The 20929-nt window shown below is 37.6% G+C and overlaps 2 protein-coding genes across 3 annotated transcripts in view; one reads left to right on the top strand and one right to left on the bottom strand.

The window, feature by feature from the left end:
* The window catches only part of TBCD (tubulin folding cofactor D), a 126327-nt gene that overhangs the window by 17619 nt on the left and 87779 nt on the right, over positions 1-20929 (top strand). For both annotated transcript variants that reach the window (XM_051634672.1, XM_051634673.1), the window contains 6 exons: positions 2032-2077; positions 4694-4826; positions 6572-6714; positions 7480-7540; positions 8037-8111; positions 11102-11196. In XM_051634672.1, the coding sequence (XP_051490632.1) occupies positions 2032-2077; positions 4694-4826; positions 6572-6714; positions 7480-7540; positions 8037-8111; positions 11102-11196 (553 nt within the window). The remainder of the gene's footprint in view (positions 1-2031; positions 2078-4693; positions 4827-6571; positions 6715-7479; positions 7541-8036; positions 8112-11101; positions 11197-20929) is intronic.
* Positions 14857-17426, bottom strand: ZNF750 (zinc finger protein 750). The gene is made up of 2 exons (XM_051634680.1): positions 16000-17426; positions 14857-15577 (listed from the first exon to the last, which is right to left on the bottom strand). Exons 1-2 carry the CDS (start codon positions 17424-17426, stop codon positions 14857-14859), a joined length of 2148 nt encoding a protein of 715 aa, XP_051490640.1.

Genomic DNA, 20929 nt, shown 5'->3' with positions numbered 1-20929 from the left:
AAAACTCACAGAGAAGCTTGTAGAAAGGTGCCAGAATTAAGGAACTACATAAGAATGAAAATGTGTAGATGTTTTGAGGATTCTTTTCCATCTGTGCAGGAGCTCCTGGACAGTATGCTGAGAAGTGTAGGGTAACATCCAAATGCAGATGTCCAGGAACATTCCCAAGACTGTATTGAAAAGCTGTTTCTTTACATTATCACTGCTTCAGGAATCAGACTGTGTTTTGTTTGAATATTTTTCAATATAATCCTATAATTTGGAGGCAGCCTGTGTGTCCTTAAAATGAGTATCTGTTCTTAGCTGGAGTTGCATGCAGGATAAGTAGAAGTTGCTGCAGAATTGCTGCAATATCTCACTGTCTCCTGGTCTCTGCTACAAACTTTTTAACCTTGTGAAGAAACTGCCTGAGGGGGTTTTAATAGAGAACATAGGAACAAAGCAAAGAAATGAGCTTTTGTTTTTCAGCAAAGAGGTAGAAAAATTTTAGAGGCACTCTAGATTTCTTAATTATACCAAAGATGGGCAGATTTTCTGTCCTCTTTTCTTTAGGCTTTATAATACAAGCAGAGTATTGTATGTTAGTGGGAATTATTCTTTTTAATATTGATATGCTGTATTGATAAAAGCTATACTGTATTTATACCACTTGTTTTGGTAGTTACTTCTATCAGCTGCTGTTCTGAGCCTGAAGTAGTTCTGTAGCATTTCTGCTTTGTAAATGTAGGTTTTAAAGGTTCCCTTACAATTGCCTAGTTTCTTGTGAAAACATTAAAAATCTTAAGGAATCCAGTGTATATTATCACTTTGCCCTACATAGCTTGCTGTAGAGTGGATCAGAAGTGCTAACTGAGGATCCTAAAACGCAATTTAACAACAAAATGAAATAGGTACATAGCCTAAGGGTGTTTTTATTGCCTTTGTTGCTGTTAACCACACCTGCAGTGTGTGTTCAGTATGTGTGAGAAAGTACATATTTTTAAGGTAAGTCTGTTCTTGTTTAACTCCTGGGCATATTTATTGAGGAAGCTTTTTCTTGTGATGAATGACAAAGCAAGGGAAAATAAGTGGCTGAACACAGGAGTTTTGATGCATGTAAGAAAACTTAAGATGTGTAACATGTTTTGTCAGGTGGTAACAGCCCATTTGCCTCACTGCAGTGCTGGTGCTTAATCTTACTGCAATATTTAACTGTATGGAAAATTATTTTGAAATTTCTTACCTTCTTCAAATCCTTTGGTACAGGAATTGCCTGTTGGAGATGTATGTGTAGCAGGCTTGCAGTCAGAGATTTCTGTTGCAGGTTTTGTTTAGTTTAACATAGAATTCTCAAAAGCTGTTGGAGAAACAAGGTGAAATCCTCACCAGTTTAGCCTGGGCTGAGTCCTGCCTCTCTGTGTTGTCCTGGTAACAAGGAAGGTCCTGAAACACTTACTATCCACCCATCCTGCTGCTTTGCAGTGCCCAAAGGCTTGGTGTGTGCTGGGTTGTCCACGTCATAAGCAAGGCTTGCTCAGTTTGGAGACATTCCTCATCAGGAGGTCCCCAAACAGGACATAGTGTTCCCCTAGTTCTTCTGTCTTTATTCATGTGCTACAGATTCTGCTTCACTTTTTAGAGGTTCAAAGGAACATGAGCTGTTTGAGGTAACAGGTGCTGTGATTGCACCTGCATTGAACTGGATGGTTCAGAGAGCTGAGCTGGCTGAAAACTAGTGGCTTTTTTTTCTTTTTTTCCTTACATTTTTTCATTCTCTTTTGAGTATTTTTCGGCCAACTCATCTCCCTGAGTTGGCTGGCTGTGTGATTGTATGGCTGGGAGCAGGGGGCTGGGCTACAGTATCCTTGGCTTGCATTGACTTACAAAGGAGTAAAACTGCACCCTGAGACTTTCTCCTTTTACACTCTTTAAATTAATAAACACAACAGATGATTGCAAGAACATTAAAAAGAATTTTAGAACTATAGGCTGGATATATTATGCTTTGGAATCTCTATATTCTCATGTTTGTTTTCCCTATTTTAATTGTAGGCACAGTTATTTAAACATGGCAAAAGAGAAGATTGTTTGCCATATGGTAAGTTTGTATTATCCTGATTTTTGTTTTTAAAGCCATTCCAGTAAAAAAAGACAGAAAGATTAAACAGATAAAGAGCAAAATCAACAGGGAAGTTATAAAGCATGCAAAATGAGGGGGAGAAAAGAAGAAATGGCAAAGTGAGGGAGGAGCAGACACAACCAGGGCATGTTCTCTTGGAACACCTCATCAAAGAATCTGGCAAGTGATCATATTGACCATTGCTATAATACAGCAGCTGAAGACAGGACATGTAAGTTATAGGATGTGGAAAGTATTTTAAAAAATTACTTAGCACAGAAACTGGTTTTATACATGTCACTGCTGACAATTTTGCAGAAAATCTTAGGATCATATAGTGATATTGTTGAAATGAGAAACAGGCTTTAGTGAAAAGAGACTTACAGTCCTTTATAAGTCAAAGAGATTTATGGATGCAATCTGGATTAGGGATGGACAAGTACCTGAAAGGAGAGCACAGAAGTTCCTAAAAACTATAGCCACATGTTGGACTTTTATTCATCTCCTGGTGAATCCTGAAATATGATCAGAACTGACTGCAAAATACTAGCTTTTTTTATACTGGTAACAGTAAAGAGAGGTAGGGGCAGATGATGGCTAATTCAAAACACTACAAAAGACTTTGTCACTTCTTACCACAAGAAATATGATTTGTGCGATTCTCAAGAATCAAGCAATGATGTAATTTCTCTTTTGATTTCACTTAATGCAATTATTTTGACTTCTGAGAAGAAACTTCATAGATGTAGTGCTGGGAGCAGTTGCATTATCCCAGGTACTAAGTCTGAGATGCAAACACTGCCCAAGATATGGGGAAAGGTGGAGGTCAGATAGTGGAGACAAACAGAATGAAGTGACACTGGTGCTGTAAAGGTGATCAGGAACAAACAAAATATTGAGGACTGTCATCACATAGAAGTAGCAGTACTGTAGAAGCTGGAAGAGTAACAAGGCTGCCAGATAAGCACAAAAAGAAACAGGCTAGATGAAGCAGGGTATGACACAAAGTTCTGTAATTTAAAAGATGCAGCTGTACAACAGAATAGACAAAATCAGTGTGAAGGGAAGATATCTGGCTCACAACATTAACCCTGCTGGTAGAATTAAGTGTTTGGGCCTATAGTAAGAATATTAAGTAGCTGTGAGTCTGGTAATAAGAGAAAACCTGGGGCATACCACTGGATAAATTTACCATAGAAAAGCTGGAATGCTCGTGACTAGGCAGCAAATACTGATACATAAACTGTTTGGGATACTAAAAATGTGAGAGACAAACAAAAAAAAATCCAAGATTTTTAATTATTACAGTTTGTAACAGATCTGAGGATCAAATAGGAAAAAAGAAAACAGACAAATGACAAAGGAAGAAGCTGATTAAAATCTTTTATAACTTAGACTTGATTAAAAAATAAGCACCAGTTCTGAAGCCATTTGCATGGGCCTGTAGATTATTTAGTGATTCAAGAATTGGCAATACTTGGGAGAGGCTTATATTTATATACATGTATGTACTTTTTCCTGTCTGTGAATATTGATTTTTCTGCAGTCTCTTCCTCCTAAACCATAAGTCTTCCTAGCTTTTAAAACTGCAAAAAAATCCAGGTTGCTCTAAAATATCAAAATAATACTCATTACTGGCTTTGCCTTTGTATCTGTCAGGATCAATCATAAACTTTTTTGAAAATCTTCTCAGTTTTTTAAGTCACATCCTACAATTTCTCAGACTTAGAAACAATTGTTTGATCTGTCAGCATTTTGAAAACCCTGATACCAGCCTGGGATAAGAGGTTCCAGAATATTTTGCCAGTGTGCAGGGCTTATAGCAAAAAGTCCCTCAGAACTCAAACTGTTAGTCTCTAGTAACTAATGCTCAGCCTTCAAAACAATCGTTAATTGTTGCAGGCTGAAAAAGCAAAAGGACTCATATTTGTAAGAGAAGTATGTTCCTTGTGAAAAGTTTGAATCCTGGAACTTTATATTCATTAATCCAAGATTCTCCTTCGCTCTATGATGTTTGTTTTGTTAGACTTTGATAGACTTTGTTACCTTTGATGTGCTCAAATGAAGGGTTTTGTTGCTGACTGTTTACACAGGCACAGGATTTCTCATGTGTAAATGTTAATGGACATTCATTGTCATAAAGATTTCTGTGCCAGAGCAGTTAATTGGTGCTACCTGAAAATAATAAATAAGGAAATGAGACACTTTCTTAGGATGCACAAACTGCTTGCAGAGTAAATTAACTGAGTTTCCGACTCCTAGTTCTGTTAGAATACTAAAAATTCTTAGACCCTGAAAGATACATGAATGTCCTACTTCCAGTGAGAATTGGAGGCATAAATGCTCTCAGAATCTAGATTAATTATAATTTTCATAGTCAGAAGCAATCCTTCCTGTTTGGCAGGTGAAGGATTTTACCATTGCCACTATTTGACCAGTGTCAAAGCTCCTACAAAGTAGATCATAAGACATTTGCATTTCAGTAAGGCCTTTAAAACTCTTAAGTCTTCTAAAGGATTTTCAAAACTTTACAACATTTTCTTACTGAGGTTGTTTTTAAAGCAATTTTTCTGGTGTGCTTGTTTTCTTTTACAGCTGCCACTGTACTTGAATGTCTTGATAACTGCAAGCTGTCAGAAACTAATCAGATGGTTCTTCGCAAGCTAGGGATGAAACTTGTCCAACGGCTTGGAATGACATTTGTGAAACCAAAGGTAGCAAAATGGAGGTTAGTGTAAAGCTGAAACCGTTTGAAAAAAGAAATAAATCCAAAAGCAGTCAAAAAACTTAAAAATACCTAAATCCATCGTTTTGGCTACTGGCTTTCTGCCTTCCTAACCTCTCCTCCCCTAAATGAGAGAGAGAGAAGTCCTCGTGTTAATTGGGAATGAACACACTCTTCATGTGCACTACTTGGAAATAGCAGAGTTCTTTGCTGTGTTTAGTTTCCTGTAATTTTTTTCAAGTTTGCTATAGTAAACTAGTGCCTTGACAAGCCAAAGCCTTTGCTTTTGATGTTGCACATTACACAAGCAGAAGCCTGTTCCTATATAATGCATAACTTGATAAAGATGGGAAGACATTGACCTTTGTTAGTGAAGTTGATTTAGTACAATTTTGTAAGCGTGAATATAACTGTTTCCATGACATAGTTCTACCCTGATTCAGTAGAAGGTTCACAGGGGAAAAGTGGTTTGCAATCCCACTTTCATTTTGCATATTAGTCAGGTTTTGGTGTCTGGTTTTACTTACTGCCAGAGGGCAAAGTCTTTTTTAGATTTCTCGCACTGATATTTTAAAATTGCAGGCTCCCTTGGTGACTATTTTTATTGTATTTCTTTTACCAACTTTTGAGAACGTCCTTAGGCATAGAAAATTCTTTTTAGGTGGAGAATGTACCTTGCCCAATGGCAAAAGTCAGTTTAGCATGTAAAGTGTATCTTGTAAGAATGTATCTACACCACAGGCTAAATATCTGAGTACAGCTTGGACTGAAAGTAATGAGGTAGCTTTAACATTTAAAAAACAATTTTAAATAAGATTTTCAGTATTATTATTTTTTTAAGGTTTTGCAGAGGTTTTTATGGCATGGGAATTTTGCCTCTCTTTGTCAGGGGTGGAAAATAGGTTATGCTGCAAGAGGAAAGGAGAGATAATAAAAAGGAATCATTTAAACAGTCTGGCTTTTCTCAGCTTGGAAAAGAGACAACTGGGTCAGGAGGAAGGAGAATGGGATTCTTTTCCTTTAAAGCAATCACTGAATAACTGGAGAGCTGTACACTGGGAGGTATAGGAACTTGATGAGCAGGCTCCATGATATGATGTACCTGTTGATGAGCAGGCTCCATGACAGAATGTACCTGTTGATGAGCAGGCTCCATGATAGGATCACAGAATGTTGGGGGTTGGAACGGACCTCTGAAAATCATCCCAAGTCCGACCCCCCTGCTAGAGCAGGAGCAAAAAACTAGGGCAGGTCACTCAGAAAGACATCCAAACGGGTCTTGAAAGTCTCCAGAGAAGGAGACTCCACAGCCTCTCAGGGCAGCCTGTCCCAGGGCTCTGTCACCCTCACAGGAAAGAAGCATTTCCTCATGTTGAGGTGGAACTTCCTATACTTCTTCATCCTGTCACAGGGCACAAGTGACAAGAGCTTGTCCCTGCCTTTTTGATGCCCTCATGTATTGATAGACATTCATTAGATCCCCCCTCAGGCTTCTCCTCTCTAGACTGAACAGCCCCAGGTCTCTCAGCCTTTCCTCTTCAGGCAGGTGTTCCAGTCCCTGCATCATCCTTGCAGCCCCTGCTGGACTCTCTCAAGTAAGAGAGTCCTCTCTCAAGGTTGTACCTGGTGTTGAGCAGGCTCCGTGACAGGATGTACCAAGTGACCAGCAGGCTCCATGACAGTGTGTACCTATTTCAGTTGCAAGGTAAATCAGAAAAATAAATAACCTGCTTCTGTGTCTTGTGCAGATACCAGCGTGGCTGTCGATCTCTGGCTGCCAATCTGCAAGCTCAGGGCTCAGTTGTGCAGAGTCAAGTCATAACGGTTGCTGCTAATGAAGCTGATGATGAAGAGGAATATGACATTCCAGGAGAGATTGAAAACGTTGTAGGTGTGTTGAAACTGGACAGAAGTTATTGTAATGCCTGCAAATTAAACATATATTGGAAAACAACGTGTAGTGCTAAGAGTCATGGATATCTCTGCTAATGTGAGCAATTGGAAAGACTAGAAAACTTCATGGAACTGATTAAAATATACTATTTTTTGTCAAATGATTTGGATTTCAGCATCTCAAGCAGAAGCTCAATACTGCAGCATTTGTGGTGTGGTTGGAGGATGGAGTTGTTGAAATGTGTTAGTTTAATCCAGTAGTATGAGAGAGATACCTTGAACCTCTGATGGATGAAGGATGAATTAAAATTCATAAAGAAAAGCAAAAAATATTGTTACATGAAAGCTAAAGGATTATGGTTGAAATTTTTAAGCTGTGGTAGTATCAAAAGAAAAGCCTTTTTTTATTAGTATGCAGTCATCCAGCAGGCCCTCTGCTAGCTTGCTGGTGGGTTATGCTCTAAATAAACAGGCAGAAGTTGCATCAGAAGACTTTTATAAAACTGAATGATACAATGAACCACTGAAAAAAGCAACATGACCTCCATTCTGAATCTTCCACAGTACTTAAAATTTCAAACCATATTTTCTCTTTTAGAAAACATCTTTCTTTTCATTTTCAAGTAGTACTTGTGTGAGAAATAGAAGAAATAGAACGAAAAAGTAGTTATGTTGGGAAGAAAATGAATTTTAAACATTTTAAGAAGGCTTTCTGTTGATAAATGAAAAATAACTTGTTTTGTTTCAATAAAATTATCTGCAGAGCAATTGTTGGTTGGACTGAAAGACAAAGACACTGTTGTCAGGTGGTCTGCAGCAAAAGGGTAGGTTTCTTTTATGGTTATTCTAAACTAATAAACTGAAATAACTTAGAAATACAGCCTGATACAATCTGTGATTGATAATTCGTGTGTATTGTCAGTACTCACAGTAACCTCAGTTGGCTTTAGCACAGCTCATGGTCTAAAGCATGTTTGTGTCTTTTTCTGATATGAATTTGGGCTGATCTTCAGCAGAATTTCAGATAGCTTTGGAAAGAAACATTCTGGGTACAACTTGATTTGAAGGGTGTAGCATTTCTCTAAAATGTGTTTTCTTTTCCACTTTAAAGCTGTATTTCTGTGTGAAGTTCACCAGTGAGTAGCTTTTGCTGCAAGTTGGAGATTGTTTTGGGGTAATGGTGTTTAGTGCATTGTCATCTTGAAGTCAGTCAGCTTAAGTGAATTTTTTATTAGACTTATTCATCATATGAATTACTAATGAATCATTGTGTGGGGTTTTTTTGTTTCTTTTTTTTTCTTTTTCTTTTAACTTCTGTAGAATTGGTAGAATAACTGGAAGACTTCCAAAGGAATTAGCAGATGATGTGATCGGGTCTCTGTTGGACTGTTTTAGGTAAAAATCTTATTTCATGCCTTACATGAAATGTGTTTGCTTATGAAACAGGAGGACAAGGTCTAAAAACTTGGAAATTTTGTTGCCTCCCTTCTCCTAGCTTTCAAAATCTTCCAAGGTGTGGATGTGCTAAGGGTGGTCAATAAAGAAATTATTTCTGATCCTACATCTTGACCCCATTCTAAGGTCATGTGGAAGGACTGCTTTAAAAATCCCTGGTGTGCTCATGTCTCGAGTGTTCTGTGCATCTTCAGAAACAAAGCAGAACTGGGAATGGTACTGAAAAGGTTTCTGAGGATCACCAGAGATGAGCAAACTCTCCGTGAGGGGAGGCTGGAACATCTAGGAAGAGTGAGGGATAAAAGCAGTACACTTGAGGTTTATGAAATGATGAATGGCATGGAAATGATTGCCCTCTAGATTTTGTATTATTAGAAGCAAATTAATAAAGTAGGTTTGGAATACAGAAAAGGTGGTGGTAATTCACACAGCATATAGGTAAACTGTAACAACTTCTTGCTGCAGGATATTGTGGATGTTAAAGGTATAAACCTGAAAAAAAAGTGTTTTTCTGCAAACTTGCCCATGATCTGCCAAAGTGTGGAAGTTTTTTTGAGAGTGTTGCAATATGTTTGTTCTCACACAGTAGCAAGGCATGCACTGCTGGGTAATGTCAGAGAGAGGCTTTGGGGCTTGCTGAAACTGGTTTGATCACTTAGACCAGCTGGGATGTTCTTTTTGGTGCACTTTATTGTTGGATGTCTTATTTCTGCCTCCATGTAAAGGGCTACATTATTAAGCCAGTATCATATCCTTTTTTTTTTGTATCAAGTTGCTCATCAGATCTGCATTGAGTACTTGAGCTTTAAGATCTAAGCTAGTGTTTTAGACTAAACAAAAAAGATAATTTCTTTATTGCCAAAAATATTATTGATGGTCAGTTTGCCACTCAGATGTACTCAGTTTTAGAAAATCTTCTCATACTGCTTTTGAGTACAAATTAAAAATACCAGCTCAAAGAACACATTAAAACAAGAAGGTATAAAGTCTTAAAAACTTGCAAGGAAAGTATCTATTTAGACAATACTTCCCCTGCATTACTATGATTAATTTAAGAGGTGCTGTTGATCTCAATTATCCCTGGAGCTTCAAAGACCTGGACTCACCATGTTTTCTTGTTTTTCAAGTCATAGTCATGAGTAATCCAGCTAGTAATTGAGTGACCTGCTTTCTTCAGAAACACCTGGGAGCAAATGTAGTCAAGGACAAAGGGAACCTCTTCTATATTCTGTGCAGTAAATATCTAGTGACCAGAATAAAAATGTCAGGTGTTTATCAGAGACACTTTAAGTTATATGTCTTGGGATCAGAACAAGGGGTGTCTTACATGTAGATAGATGAGAAGACTAGAGACAGGAAAGAAACAAGTGAGCATTTTTCACAGTGTGGTGAGATTTTCAGCACAGTCCTACAGGGGTCTGCATGAGCCCTCAGCTGTTCAGGATACTCTTAAAGGCTCCTGGAAGAAGGTGAACAAAGGGATAAGGAAATCGATGGGTGATTAAAAGTTAGCTAATGTAGTGAAAACTAAAGGGGAAAAAAAAGGAAACATAGAAACCTAAGTAACTGGACTGTAAATGGCACATGAAATATAATGTCTAATGAATGCAAACTGATGCATTTAGGGAAAGATGCAGCTAGTTGTGAAACAGTTACTGCTGCTCAGAAAGAGATCTTGATGTCACTCATAGTTCTGTCAAAATGTCAGGAGTGCTCAGCAGCTGTCAGAAAAACAGAAGGCAAATTGAATGTTAGATATTATTAAGAAAGGAAGAGATAATAGAAGTGAATCACTGAAAATTGATTTAACTGATGGGGATTCTTCCAAGTGAGAAAAAAAAAAGTAGAGGGATATAATGAAGGTATATAAAGTCATAAATGTGAAAGAAAGAGGGAGAGTAATTGTTTACTATTCACTCTTTCTCATAATGCAAGAACTGGGAAGCATCAGGAAGCACTTTTTCACCCAATTATAATTAAATTGTGGAAGTCATTGCCACAGGATGTTATGGAAGCCAAAAGTGTAAAGGGAGTTCAAAAAGGGATTATACAAATTAATGGAAGAGAGTCCAATCAGAGGTTATTAAGTATGACATGCTGACTGCAACCTCTGCTTGGGAAGTTTCCATATTGCTGATTGCCAAAGCTAGGAGGAGGCTGCTGAGGGAATGGTCCTTTATCCTTTGTCTTTGGCCAAGCATCTGCTGTTGGTTCATGTCAGAGACAGGATACTGGGAGAGATGAAGCTTTAATCTGACCTAGTCTGTCTGTTCCATGTTTTATTTTTACATTCCTATTCCTAGTTTTAGTACAAAGTGAACTTTCTGCATGTTTAGTCATACATTGTGCAGGCTTTTCCCTTTTCACTCCTCTATCTGCCAGTCCACCAACAATTGTCTGCCATTTTTTATGGGTTTTGCTATATTCACTACAGGTTGGTCTGTTTTTTAAAAAATGTTTTTTAAAGGTGGATAAACTCACTTGTTTGCTCACTGCAGTCATTCATATGTGTTCACTGGAAACTTAGCACTTGACCCTCTTTTCCTAGGTAAAGACTGTGTTTGGCCCAAAATTCATTAGTTAGTTTGGGTTTGTTGAGTAAATCTACATCTTTTTTGCCTGTGTACTAGAAAGTTGTTTTCCTTTTCTGTCAGGTCTTGTGCTGTTCTGTACTGAGCTCACATTTCTATTGATAAATGAGGTTTTTGCTTATTTGATCATTATTCTAGCAGTATTTATACTGCACAAAATGGGAAAACGTGTTCAACTTGTCATGCTTATATTTTAGAAGCCTAAGAGGATTAATAACACATTAAACACATGCTGATTTGGATTGTGTATCTTTTAAAATGTTAGAAATGTACCATTAAAAACAAAATCCAAAATCAGAAGGGTAGTCTTAACAAAACTTCTCTTTTTTCTAAAATTAGTTTCCAGGAAACAGACAATGCATGGCATGGGGGATGCCTGGCTCTGGCTGAACTAGGTAGAAGAGGATTGTTACTCCCTTCCCGAATTTCAGATGGTGAGTTATAGTTGCTGAATGTCAGTAAGTTAATGAATTAACAATTTATAGTATTAGAGACTAGATGTGTAGCAATAGACTGGAATTTGCTGATGTGAGGGGGCTGAATGATGACTGTTCTAGAGTAAAAAAGTACACCTATGGGGATATTTGAACTGCTTCTGTCAGAATCATTGTCTTGGGTGTGCCTTTTTTATAAGTAATAAATTTTTCTTTCCAAAATTAAATTAGTTTCTTGGGGTTTTCTTCTTTCTTCCTCCCTCCCATGTTTCTCTGTACAGTTGTATAAAAATAATTCTGTATGCCTCTGTAGTGTGCCAGTGTCATTATTAAAATAGAATATATTAAATAATTGGTGACTAACTTGCACTTTAAAGTTAGTAGCTTATGCTGTTTTTTTCTGATGAAATTTCAGAGGCCAATTTTGCATAATTTATACAATGAACTGTTTACATTTTTAATGAGTTTTTGAACTATCAGGTTGGAAAGAAAAATAACAGGGCAGAGGAATTGTTTCTTAGTGTATTCTGTGTGTACCAACATACACTGAAGAACAGAGCTATGAAGGTGAAAATGGTGGTTCTCTGTTTTGTGATTTTGCTAAATTTTTTAAAGTTGAAATGACAAAAGCATAATGGAGCAGTAACCATCCGGTATTTGGCACTTTTATAGCAATATTTTGGGCTAGATGATTCTTCTCATCTGCTACTCCTGTGTTGAACAGAGAAGTAAAACACTAATTTTCAAAAATGTTTCAAAGCTGATGTTTCATACTAGTGAGTCAGATTGCCAAATCTTTTTTATTCTGCAGGTCTATCTGTTGTCTTGTTCTAGAAGAAACTGTAAAGTATGATATTTAATATTTAATACAGTTTATTGTTCTGTTTCCATGAAGAGAGTTCATGTCCAACACATTATCTCTTTAGCATGTGAGAATTTTTGTGCAGCACCTTCAGTTGGTTTCCCTTTTCTGTTTACTTTTGCCCTTGTGTGGCAAAGATGGAACAGTTAAAAAAATAAACAACCCAACTTAAGAATGGGAGGTCACCCAAAGGTGAGCCTGTATCTCAGCACTAACAGAACTGAAACTGTACACTTCCACCAAGGATTCAGGATAGCCTCATGTCATAGAATTTTGTAATCTAAACTGGAAGTTTCGTGCAATGTTGGTACTGTATAGGACTGGAAAAGACATGAGTGAAGCCTGGCTCTGTCAGTGATGTGGCTTGTGCTCTGAAATCACCTCTCTTCACTGTTTAGGCTGAGTTTCTGTGTATGTAGAATGAGTATGATGGTTGTATCCATTACAGCCTTCCTTTTCTGCCGGTGTGCAGTGGGAGTTCACTGCCTGGAAAGGGCACTCTTAGGATACATAGGCTTATATGCCAATTTTTAATTTGTCAGATTGCATAAGATGTAGCCTTCTATTAGTTGAGTGGAAGAATATAAAGCTAAGATGGGGAGGGGAGAACAGGAAAAGTGGTTTGATAGGAATTGGAAGTTTATTAACAAAAAAGTACTAAGAATTCCAACAGTCAATCTATGAGAAGATGGGTAAGAAACATAACTGGAGACTATCTTGATTAAACTGCACTTCCTTTGCTTATCTGATATTCAAGAATGAGCTATATAGAAGGCACAAAGGTGTCATTCTGTGAGGAATGAGTAAAAGAGGATAGTTTGAATTTGTAGGGGTAGAATTTGGAAAGACTTAAGTGTAGCTGGTGAAGAATGTATCTGGTAATGACAAGCCATGTTCTGTCTTCATCAGAGTAAAACTGATTTCAGGAGATGAGGGAGACTTCACCGCTGGAGCTTGTTTTAATGAGCAGTAGAGATGGTGAAGAATAAATCCTTGAATTGTATGGAAAACCACCAAAAAGTGTTCCTTGTTGACAAATAAATGAACAATAAGAGAGATGAATGAGATTTTTTAAAAATTATGGTTAAGGGAAACTGTGAAACTTTCTGCTTCCAGAGATGAACGAGGCAAACAGCCTAATGCAGTTTAACAAACAGCAGTGGTGACACTAAGATCTGTAATTTCATGTTTGGAAATTATGGTTTTGGTAGCACAGGTCCCTGATCTTTAAACTTGGCCTGTAAAGAAACTCTTTCTCCTTGTTTCAGCACGTACTGATGTACAGCTTGATACATCACACTTTCATAGTGCCTTGCTGTTGTAATTTGAGTTAATTGGACTTTTACCATATTCCCTTTGTTCAAGCTCAGATTGATGTTCTTGTCTTCTAATAATCTAGGAAGAGCTTTTCTCAATGAAAGATTAAATTAAAGATCAGGTGAGGGTGTCTCTTATGTGAATAATGAGTCAATGGGAATTGTCTACCCATAGTTTTAAGTGAATGGTGCTTAGTCTGGGTTTGTTTTACTTGGTCTGATGGTGCATAATGTGCAAATTTACACAGTGGAACAGCCTTATGTTAGTTAAAGTTTTGCAGAAGTTTGGGTAAGGTGGACAACAGCTTTAAGGCAGGGGGAATTCTGAGGTATGTCATATGGAGCTGAAGGGTGGATGAATTAATCTGCATCATGAACTTCCTTTACTGCAGGAAGCTGCTTTTTTACAGTTGATTGGTATTCCATGCCATTTTCTGCTTGTAAATAGAAGATTTAGCTAACAACTCCTTTGCTAATTTTACTTCAAAATTGTGTTACAGATAGTGTAGTGAGTGTATTTGTGTTCATTAATGACTTTGCATATTTTAAGGACAGGTCACAGTTTTATTTGAAAAATTGCAAGTTTATATACACAATCATAGAAGCAGAAAATAGTTTTAGGATGTATGTAGAAGCACACTGAAACTGGTAATTAGTGATACATGAGTACAGAAATAAGACCTTCACCAGGAGAGTTTGCCTCAGGTGAAATAAATTATATGAATAACCTTTTAGGCTTAGAGTTTGAAGGTTGCCCAGTGTTTGTCTAAGCTCAGAGGATCAGGCACCTAAATTGTTTAGATCTTCAAATTTTCAGTATTGCTTTCATAGTGGTTCAGTTAAAAAACTGCATTTGCTAAATTTCTTTGGTTCAACATAAGAAAAGCTTTGTTTATACAAGGTTTGGATCAGTTTGTTTTAGCTGGTGTCTGCCCCTGAGTAACAACACCTGGTCTGCTGTTTTGTTGTATGGCATCATGGCAAAGTGCATTCATACCCAAAACAGTTTTTACAGTAAATTCTAAAAAGCCAGGTTGAATCTTAAGCTTATTTAAACTACTGCACAGTGAAATAATGTTTTTAAAAAGAAAAAAGACAAAAAAACCTACTAAATGAAATTAAGCCTGAAAAAGACTATGACAGTATGTTTCTGGACAGTATTGTTTCTAAAGCTTAAACACCTTTTAAGGAAACATTGTAGAAGTTAATTTACATTAATACAATTGCAAAAAACCTTAAAGATTCCATCTAATGTACTTTGGCTTTAGTCATGAATGCAAAAATTCACTCATCAAAATCTGAGCTTATGCAATCTTATACAAGTTACTTAAAAATATTAATATAAAATTATGAACATTATTTACATGGGAGAGATTGAATGTATCTTGTCATGGATAAAACCCAAGAGGAGATGGTTTGTAGACTTTTTATGGTGTGCTGGTAACTAGCTTCTATGACCAGAAACTCATGGGAAGTGAAAGACTAAGATACTCTCGTTCTCTTTCTTAAAGTGAAGACTCTGCTACAGTCATTTGACCTTGCTCTTTTAGTGCCCTGCTGGGATTTTGCTGATTCTTTTTGATTTGTCCTTTTTTGTCCTTTTACTTTTTGATTGCACTGAGTATCCTGAGTATCAGTAGAATTAAGAGCAGCTTCTGTACATGAGGCGTTGCTGTCCTGAGGACTCTGCCCTTCACTGTCCACTCTCACTTTGCTGGGGCTGTAGGCAGCCAGCTGGCAGAGAGCTACAGCTGCTGTTTGCTTCTGTTCATCACAGCTGTCAATTATTCTTAAATCTTGTGCTTCATTATGCTGAGCTGTGAAAGAAGATTTGTCACAGGCACTGTTGGTAGGATTCTTGGGGCTACATGCATCTGCTCCAGAGGTTTCTCTTTCGGTGTGTGGAGAAGTAGCAGCACTGTTATCATGAGGTGGACTCTGGAATGATGTTTTCAGGCTTCCTGTGTTACAGGAATCTTTTACCGAGAGGTTCAGAGGCATGTCTTGCAGTTCTAGAAAGTTCTGGCTTTCTGTTTTGGATGTGTTTTTATAGGCGTGCTCGTGAACAGGTCCTGTGTTTGTGTCACCCTTCTTTGAAAGATTAAGGGGAGCTATCCCTGTGTCTTCTTCAGTGTTGGACAGTGAGCCTTCATGGTTATGGCATTCATTCTGTGTATGTGAATCTTCATCAGTGACATTAATGCTGAAAGAAATGAGGAGAAAAGAGAATTCACTATTGGTTGCTCTTTTAAACTGGGGCAGAGGAAGTGGACAGGAAGAAGAGAAAACCAATCTGTCTAGAAGTCTGATAATTTTGTTGTTTCTCCTTTAACTCCCCCAAGTCCCTTTCACCATACACAACACTGTAATAGGGGTAATTGCCTGAAAAAGACACATGCATATTAATGGTATTGGAAACACCTGATACATTTAAGGAAAACGAGTGGTCTGTTCACCATAGCAACTGCAAATGGTACTGTGCTTTGCACAGTTAAGACAGAACAAATTATCTCAATGCTGTAAATTTAAATATATTTTAGGGGCATTGCTTGAAATGTGTCCATCTATCTTTGTGTGTCCCCAGTAAACCTGACAAGAATTTGCAAAGTGATTTGATTATTTTACCTGGTAGGTGAATCCCCTCGATCTTGCTGTGTCTGCACACTTGGAAGTAGAGTCGGTTGATCAGTGCTTTTTCTCACAGGTCTGAAAGCTGTGAAGTTTTCTTCTGGTTGATCATACTTGCCAAGTGATGTGGAAGATGACTTGTTAGAGAGGTCAAATAAGCCTTCACATGTGTGGCTGGTCTGAGTGAAGTTGGTTGGACTAGGTCTGCCAGGGGAGCCTGTTGCTGCACTTCCTGCGAGAGGGCTCATTTTAGCATTCTCTCTTTCGTTTTGGTCATCTTTGGAATGACTTTTGTCATGCAATAATGTGATTTCTTTTTCATAATCTCCTTGTTTTTTATGTGAGCTTAGAGGGTATTGTTGGGAGGGGCTTAAAGAAGCTGGATACAGCAAGGTAGTTTCTTCCATTAGATGAGAATTTTGATCTCTGTTAATACCAGCTACATGTGAAAATCTGTAAAATGGAGGATCTGTTGGCCTACAAAATCCATATGGTAGTGGAGGAGTGGAATGGTATTGTTGGAACAATCGATAGTGTTCATATGCTGATGCATTTATGGGCTTTGGAAGTGGCCCAGGATGGGGAAGAAAGTGTCTTTGATCTTGTGTGCCATAGACAGATAGAGCAGAGCTTTCACACTCTGAGCTACCTGGTAGCAAGTAAGGTGTGTAGATAGCCAGCCTATGCTCATAAAAATGAGGAGAGTACTCAGGAATCATTGGCTGCATGTAAGGTGAAATGGAACCAAAGCCTTTTGTGGGAGCAATTTTATGTGGAAACTCTGGGAGAAAAGGAGAACCTGCTTTCCACGGGTGACTTGGTGCATGAAATGCAGACTTAGTGTGAAAAGCTGAACTTTTGTTAGAGCGTGATACCATTTCAGATACTTCACTGGTTTCTGGGCCTTTACTATCTCTGTGTTCTCCTACAGGAACAAAAGCAGAGGGCCTTACAATGCTGTCCAGGAGGGGCTGCATGCCAATGGTGCTTTCTGTGGTAACACTGGCCGGGCTTAATTCCTTCTGCATCACTGGTTTTTGTCCTTGAATTGCTGTGGTTGTTGCCTGGTTTTGCAGTTCAACGTTTTCCTTGGCATCTTCTTTAGCAAAAGAAAAGGGTGGCTTTGAATCGAGGTTTGCCAGTCCATTGGTGACAGATTTAGAAGAAGTTGGCTTGACTGTGGATTCAAGCTGATTGATCTGTTTGGGCTCCAAGGAACTGGTTTTTGGGCACTTGATAACCCGATCCTGCTCTGATACTAATGTAATTGAGTTTTTGCAGAGCCCATACTTCATGTGGTTAAAAAGATGGGATTTCTCATTGCAAGTAAAGGGGCACTGAAAACACTTGTACTTAAATGGCTTTCCTGGTGGTCTTGGGATGTAATGAGGCTTCTTTGGTTTACGTTCTTTGAGGAGACTCATTTTTTTTTCTGCTTTAAACAATTAAATATAATGATTCTTTATAAAAGCTTTCTTGTGGTTAGCTTTCCTCAGTTTTAGCCTCTTGATGTTTCCAGTTTTTCAGGTTTCTAGAATCCTTCTTCCCAGGTGAAGAGAGGAAGCCAACTCCCGTGGTGTCTCAGGGAAGACGGGGTGCCGGAAAACACCACTTTGGCAACTGGTAGTGCAGGAACTGTAACACAAAGTTTAAATTTAACTGTAGTGGAACACTGGAACCCAATACAAAGTAATAAATTCTTTTGACTGTCTTCCCCCTCATATTATATATGGTGTGTCGTGGGGTTTTTTTAAACCAAATGAAAATACTAGGTGCCAGAGTTGAGATAAACACACGTTATGCTTCAGCCTCCTGCACCTAAACAGAGTCACAGAAGTGGCCTAGTTTTCAGCAGTGCTAGTCACCTGCCACAGCTATGGGCTTGAAGGAGTTTTCTTTGAAAACTGAAGGAACATTCATTCAGAAGATGAAAGTAGAAATCTAGGTGGAGCTGTTGAGAGAGGAGTGGAGGTGGGTAGGATGAGAAGAGGCAGGTCCTGGCAGCAGCTGGCTATGGGGCAAGCCTGTCGAGCCGGTTGGGGAGGGAAAGGAGGGAATTTCCTGCTTTAGTGAAATGAGGGTGGAGTGGATTGGCTGCAGTTGGGGAGCTGACTTGGCTCTTTGAGAGACTGACCAACCCCCTCTTTTAACTGGCATGGCGTTTCCTAACAGCCTAATCTCAGCGGATACCTCAAAAGTGGCCCATCTCTCGAAGGATAAAACCACACCAATTTTCTTCCTCTTCCTAATTCAATTAAGAGAAATGAGCACTGCAATATCTGACTAATAGAATCTTCTGCTTGATAGACACATTTCACATTCTTCTGCTGTGCAGCACCTTCGCTATTGCATGTAGTTAACACAAACACACCAGTGTATTAATTCTGGTGAAAAAGCTCCTGACAGTAATTGATTTATAGGGGAATGATCTATCTGCCTTTCTTCAGAAAAACTGAGGTTGTGGATACTTCATACAACCTAATGATGTGCTCAGTAGATAAGTCAGGAGGGCTTGTATCAGCTTGTCCCATTATGTTCACTGATTCTGAAGGCGTGAGAAACTCTCAGAGTCAAGTTCTCATGATTTTATAGGATGTGTTATGGCAGAGATCTAAAAACTGATGATTTCATCATGAACTATAAGCATCATTATCAAAATGATGACTGTTGCAAAACCACGGACTGTATCTATTGTGTTACCCGAAACTACGGGAATACTAATTGTAAGAGTGACTAGTACAGCTTGGGACTTTTTTTTTTTTTTTTTTAAAAGAAGCTTTTCACATAGAACTTTGAATTAGCAGTATTAAAATACTGAGTTTATGAAAAGAATTGCTGGTAATTAGGTGCTGTGAGATTTTAGTTAAAATGGAGATGATTTGCATTTCTTAAATCAGAGAATATTTAATAGAAAATGACATGCAAGACGTTATGAAAACTGAAGGCAAAGCTACAGAATTGCTGCTTGTTTCATCAGGTATAGTAATTCTAGGAAATGGTATTAAATGTTGTTTCTGTTGTCATGGACATATTAATGTTGTTCAAATAGTCTTTGTGAAGGCACCCTGAGAAAATTAAAGCTGCTCTGTAAGTAGAAAAAAGAATCAAGCTTTTTCTTAAAAAAATTATTAAATGTGTGATAGCCTAAAGAAAAAAAAATGTGTAGAGAAGTAGCTTTTTATTTTTCAGGTTTTAGCAAAGCTTTTTTGGTTGTTTGAGTTGAATGCTGATACTGTAACAATGGAAAGAAAAAAAAGGGTTATACATCAGCATGTAAAGTCTTGTCATTGCAGTTAAATGTTGTTTGATAAATTAAAAAAAATACTTAATATTTAAAAAAATATTTTTAATAATATTAGCCAGAATTGCTTTGAAAGATTCAGAATAATGCTTTAACATAAAAAAAAAAAAGTAAATAAAAATACTGAGACATAGGAGGGGAGGTCCAAGGAGAGACCTGGTCTTGTTTTTCTACCTTAGGTGAGCTTGTTGCATTTCTTTTTGACTACTGAGGTATAACTAATGTGGACAGTTTGTAATGGACTCAGTCAAGTCAGTTTGTACCCATTTTTTATATCTTCTTGGAAGTAGTTGTAATAATTATTTTGGGAAAAAAAAAAAATTGTTGTCAAAACTCCATAGCATTCTTAGTTGAACCATTTATGATAACACTTTGAATTTGCATTCAGGTGCAGCACTTATAATAAAGAGATGTTAATTAGATTTTCTTGTTCTGCTAGCTTTCCTTTGCTTAATAATGAAAATTCCTGTGTGTCCTGTTCCCCCCCACACCCCGACTTTGTACTTGGTATTTAACTTTGAGTCAAGTTATTCCTGTTCAACACAGTATGAGCTATCGTTCCTTAATAAGATAAAATGCATTGTTGCAGATTTAATGTTAGAAGTCTAGAGCATTGGAGCTTGTTTGCCATGTGTACAGCAGGGAGGATTACAATAGATATTTTTTTGTTGTTGTTAATTTGTTTTGATGGCATGCTCAGCCTGCAGACAGCAGGGCTCCCAAAACCTGCTCCTGACTTGAGATGTAGCTTATTTTAAAGGGTGTTTACACTTTGGTAAACTCAGGCTGGTGTCAGCCAGATGAATGTGCTGCTTCTCTCTTTTACTATTGAATCCCTTTCTTTTTTTCTCATGCTTTAAAGATGCCAGTAACAAATATTTCTAAACCCAGACAAAAAGGCTAATTTCTCCTCCAGTCTCTTAAGTCAAATACAGGAGTATCTGGCAGAGGTTGATATTTCATAATTAAAACAATTAAAACTATTTAATCCCACACAAACAGCTGTAAAATGCAGTAATGATATAAAATAGATGCAACCAATTTGAAGTATCTTTATATAAATAATGTTGGTTACAGTTGTACAATACGTGTTGTGTGCTACCAAAATAAAGATTAAGCCTTTTTCCTCATACTTGAATGCTGTAACTTGTGATATCCTTTAAAAATGGGGAAAAAATTCTTCAGGAGGAGAATGATAATTTGAATGTAACTTTTTTTTTTTTAGATTGAGAATTTATTTCATGTATACCTGATTTTAGAAATGCAGGTAGTTATATATTATTGTATTTTTTTCTACTTTTGAAATGTAGTCATATTATTTATTTATGTTTTTACTGAAAACAGGTTATTCAGATAATACTGGTTAAGCTTGAGGTTTTCTTGGTTGTTTCTTGTCAATAATGAACCTCCTCACGGCTTCCTGATCTGTCGCCCTTTCCAGCCTGAGCCTGAGAGCTGCCAGGTTTTTTCCTTCTGTTTTTAAAATAATGTTGTTGCTATCTCCTTGCCTTTGACATATTAGCACGTTCAGAAAACAAGAATGTAGTTTAATATTGTATGTGTGTATAAATAGATTAAAAAAAAAATAGTTCAGTGTAAGTGCATAGACACATGCACATCTGTGTT

Source organism: Apus apus, chromosome 17 (genome assembly GCF_020740795.1).
Source record: "Apus apus isolate bApuApu2 chromosome 17, bApuApu2.pri.cur, whole genome shotgun sequence".
NCBI classification, from domain to species: Eukaryota; Metazoa; Chordata; class Aves; order Apodiformes; family Apodidae; genus Apus; species Apus apus.
The sequence above is the reverse complement of the archived record's forward strand: the minus strand, read 5'-3'. Positions and strand labels throughout refer to the sequence as shown.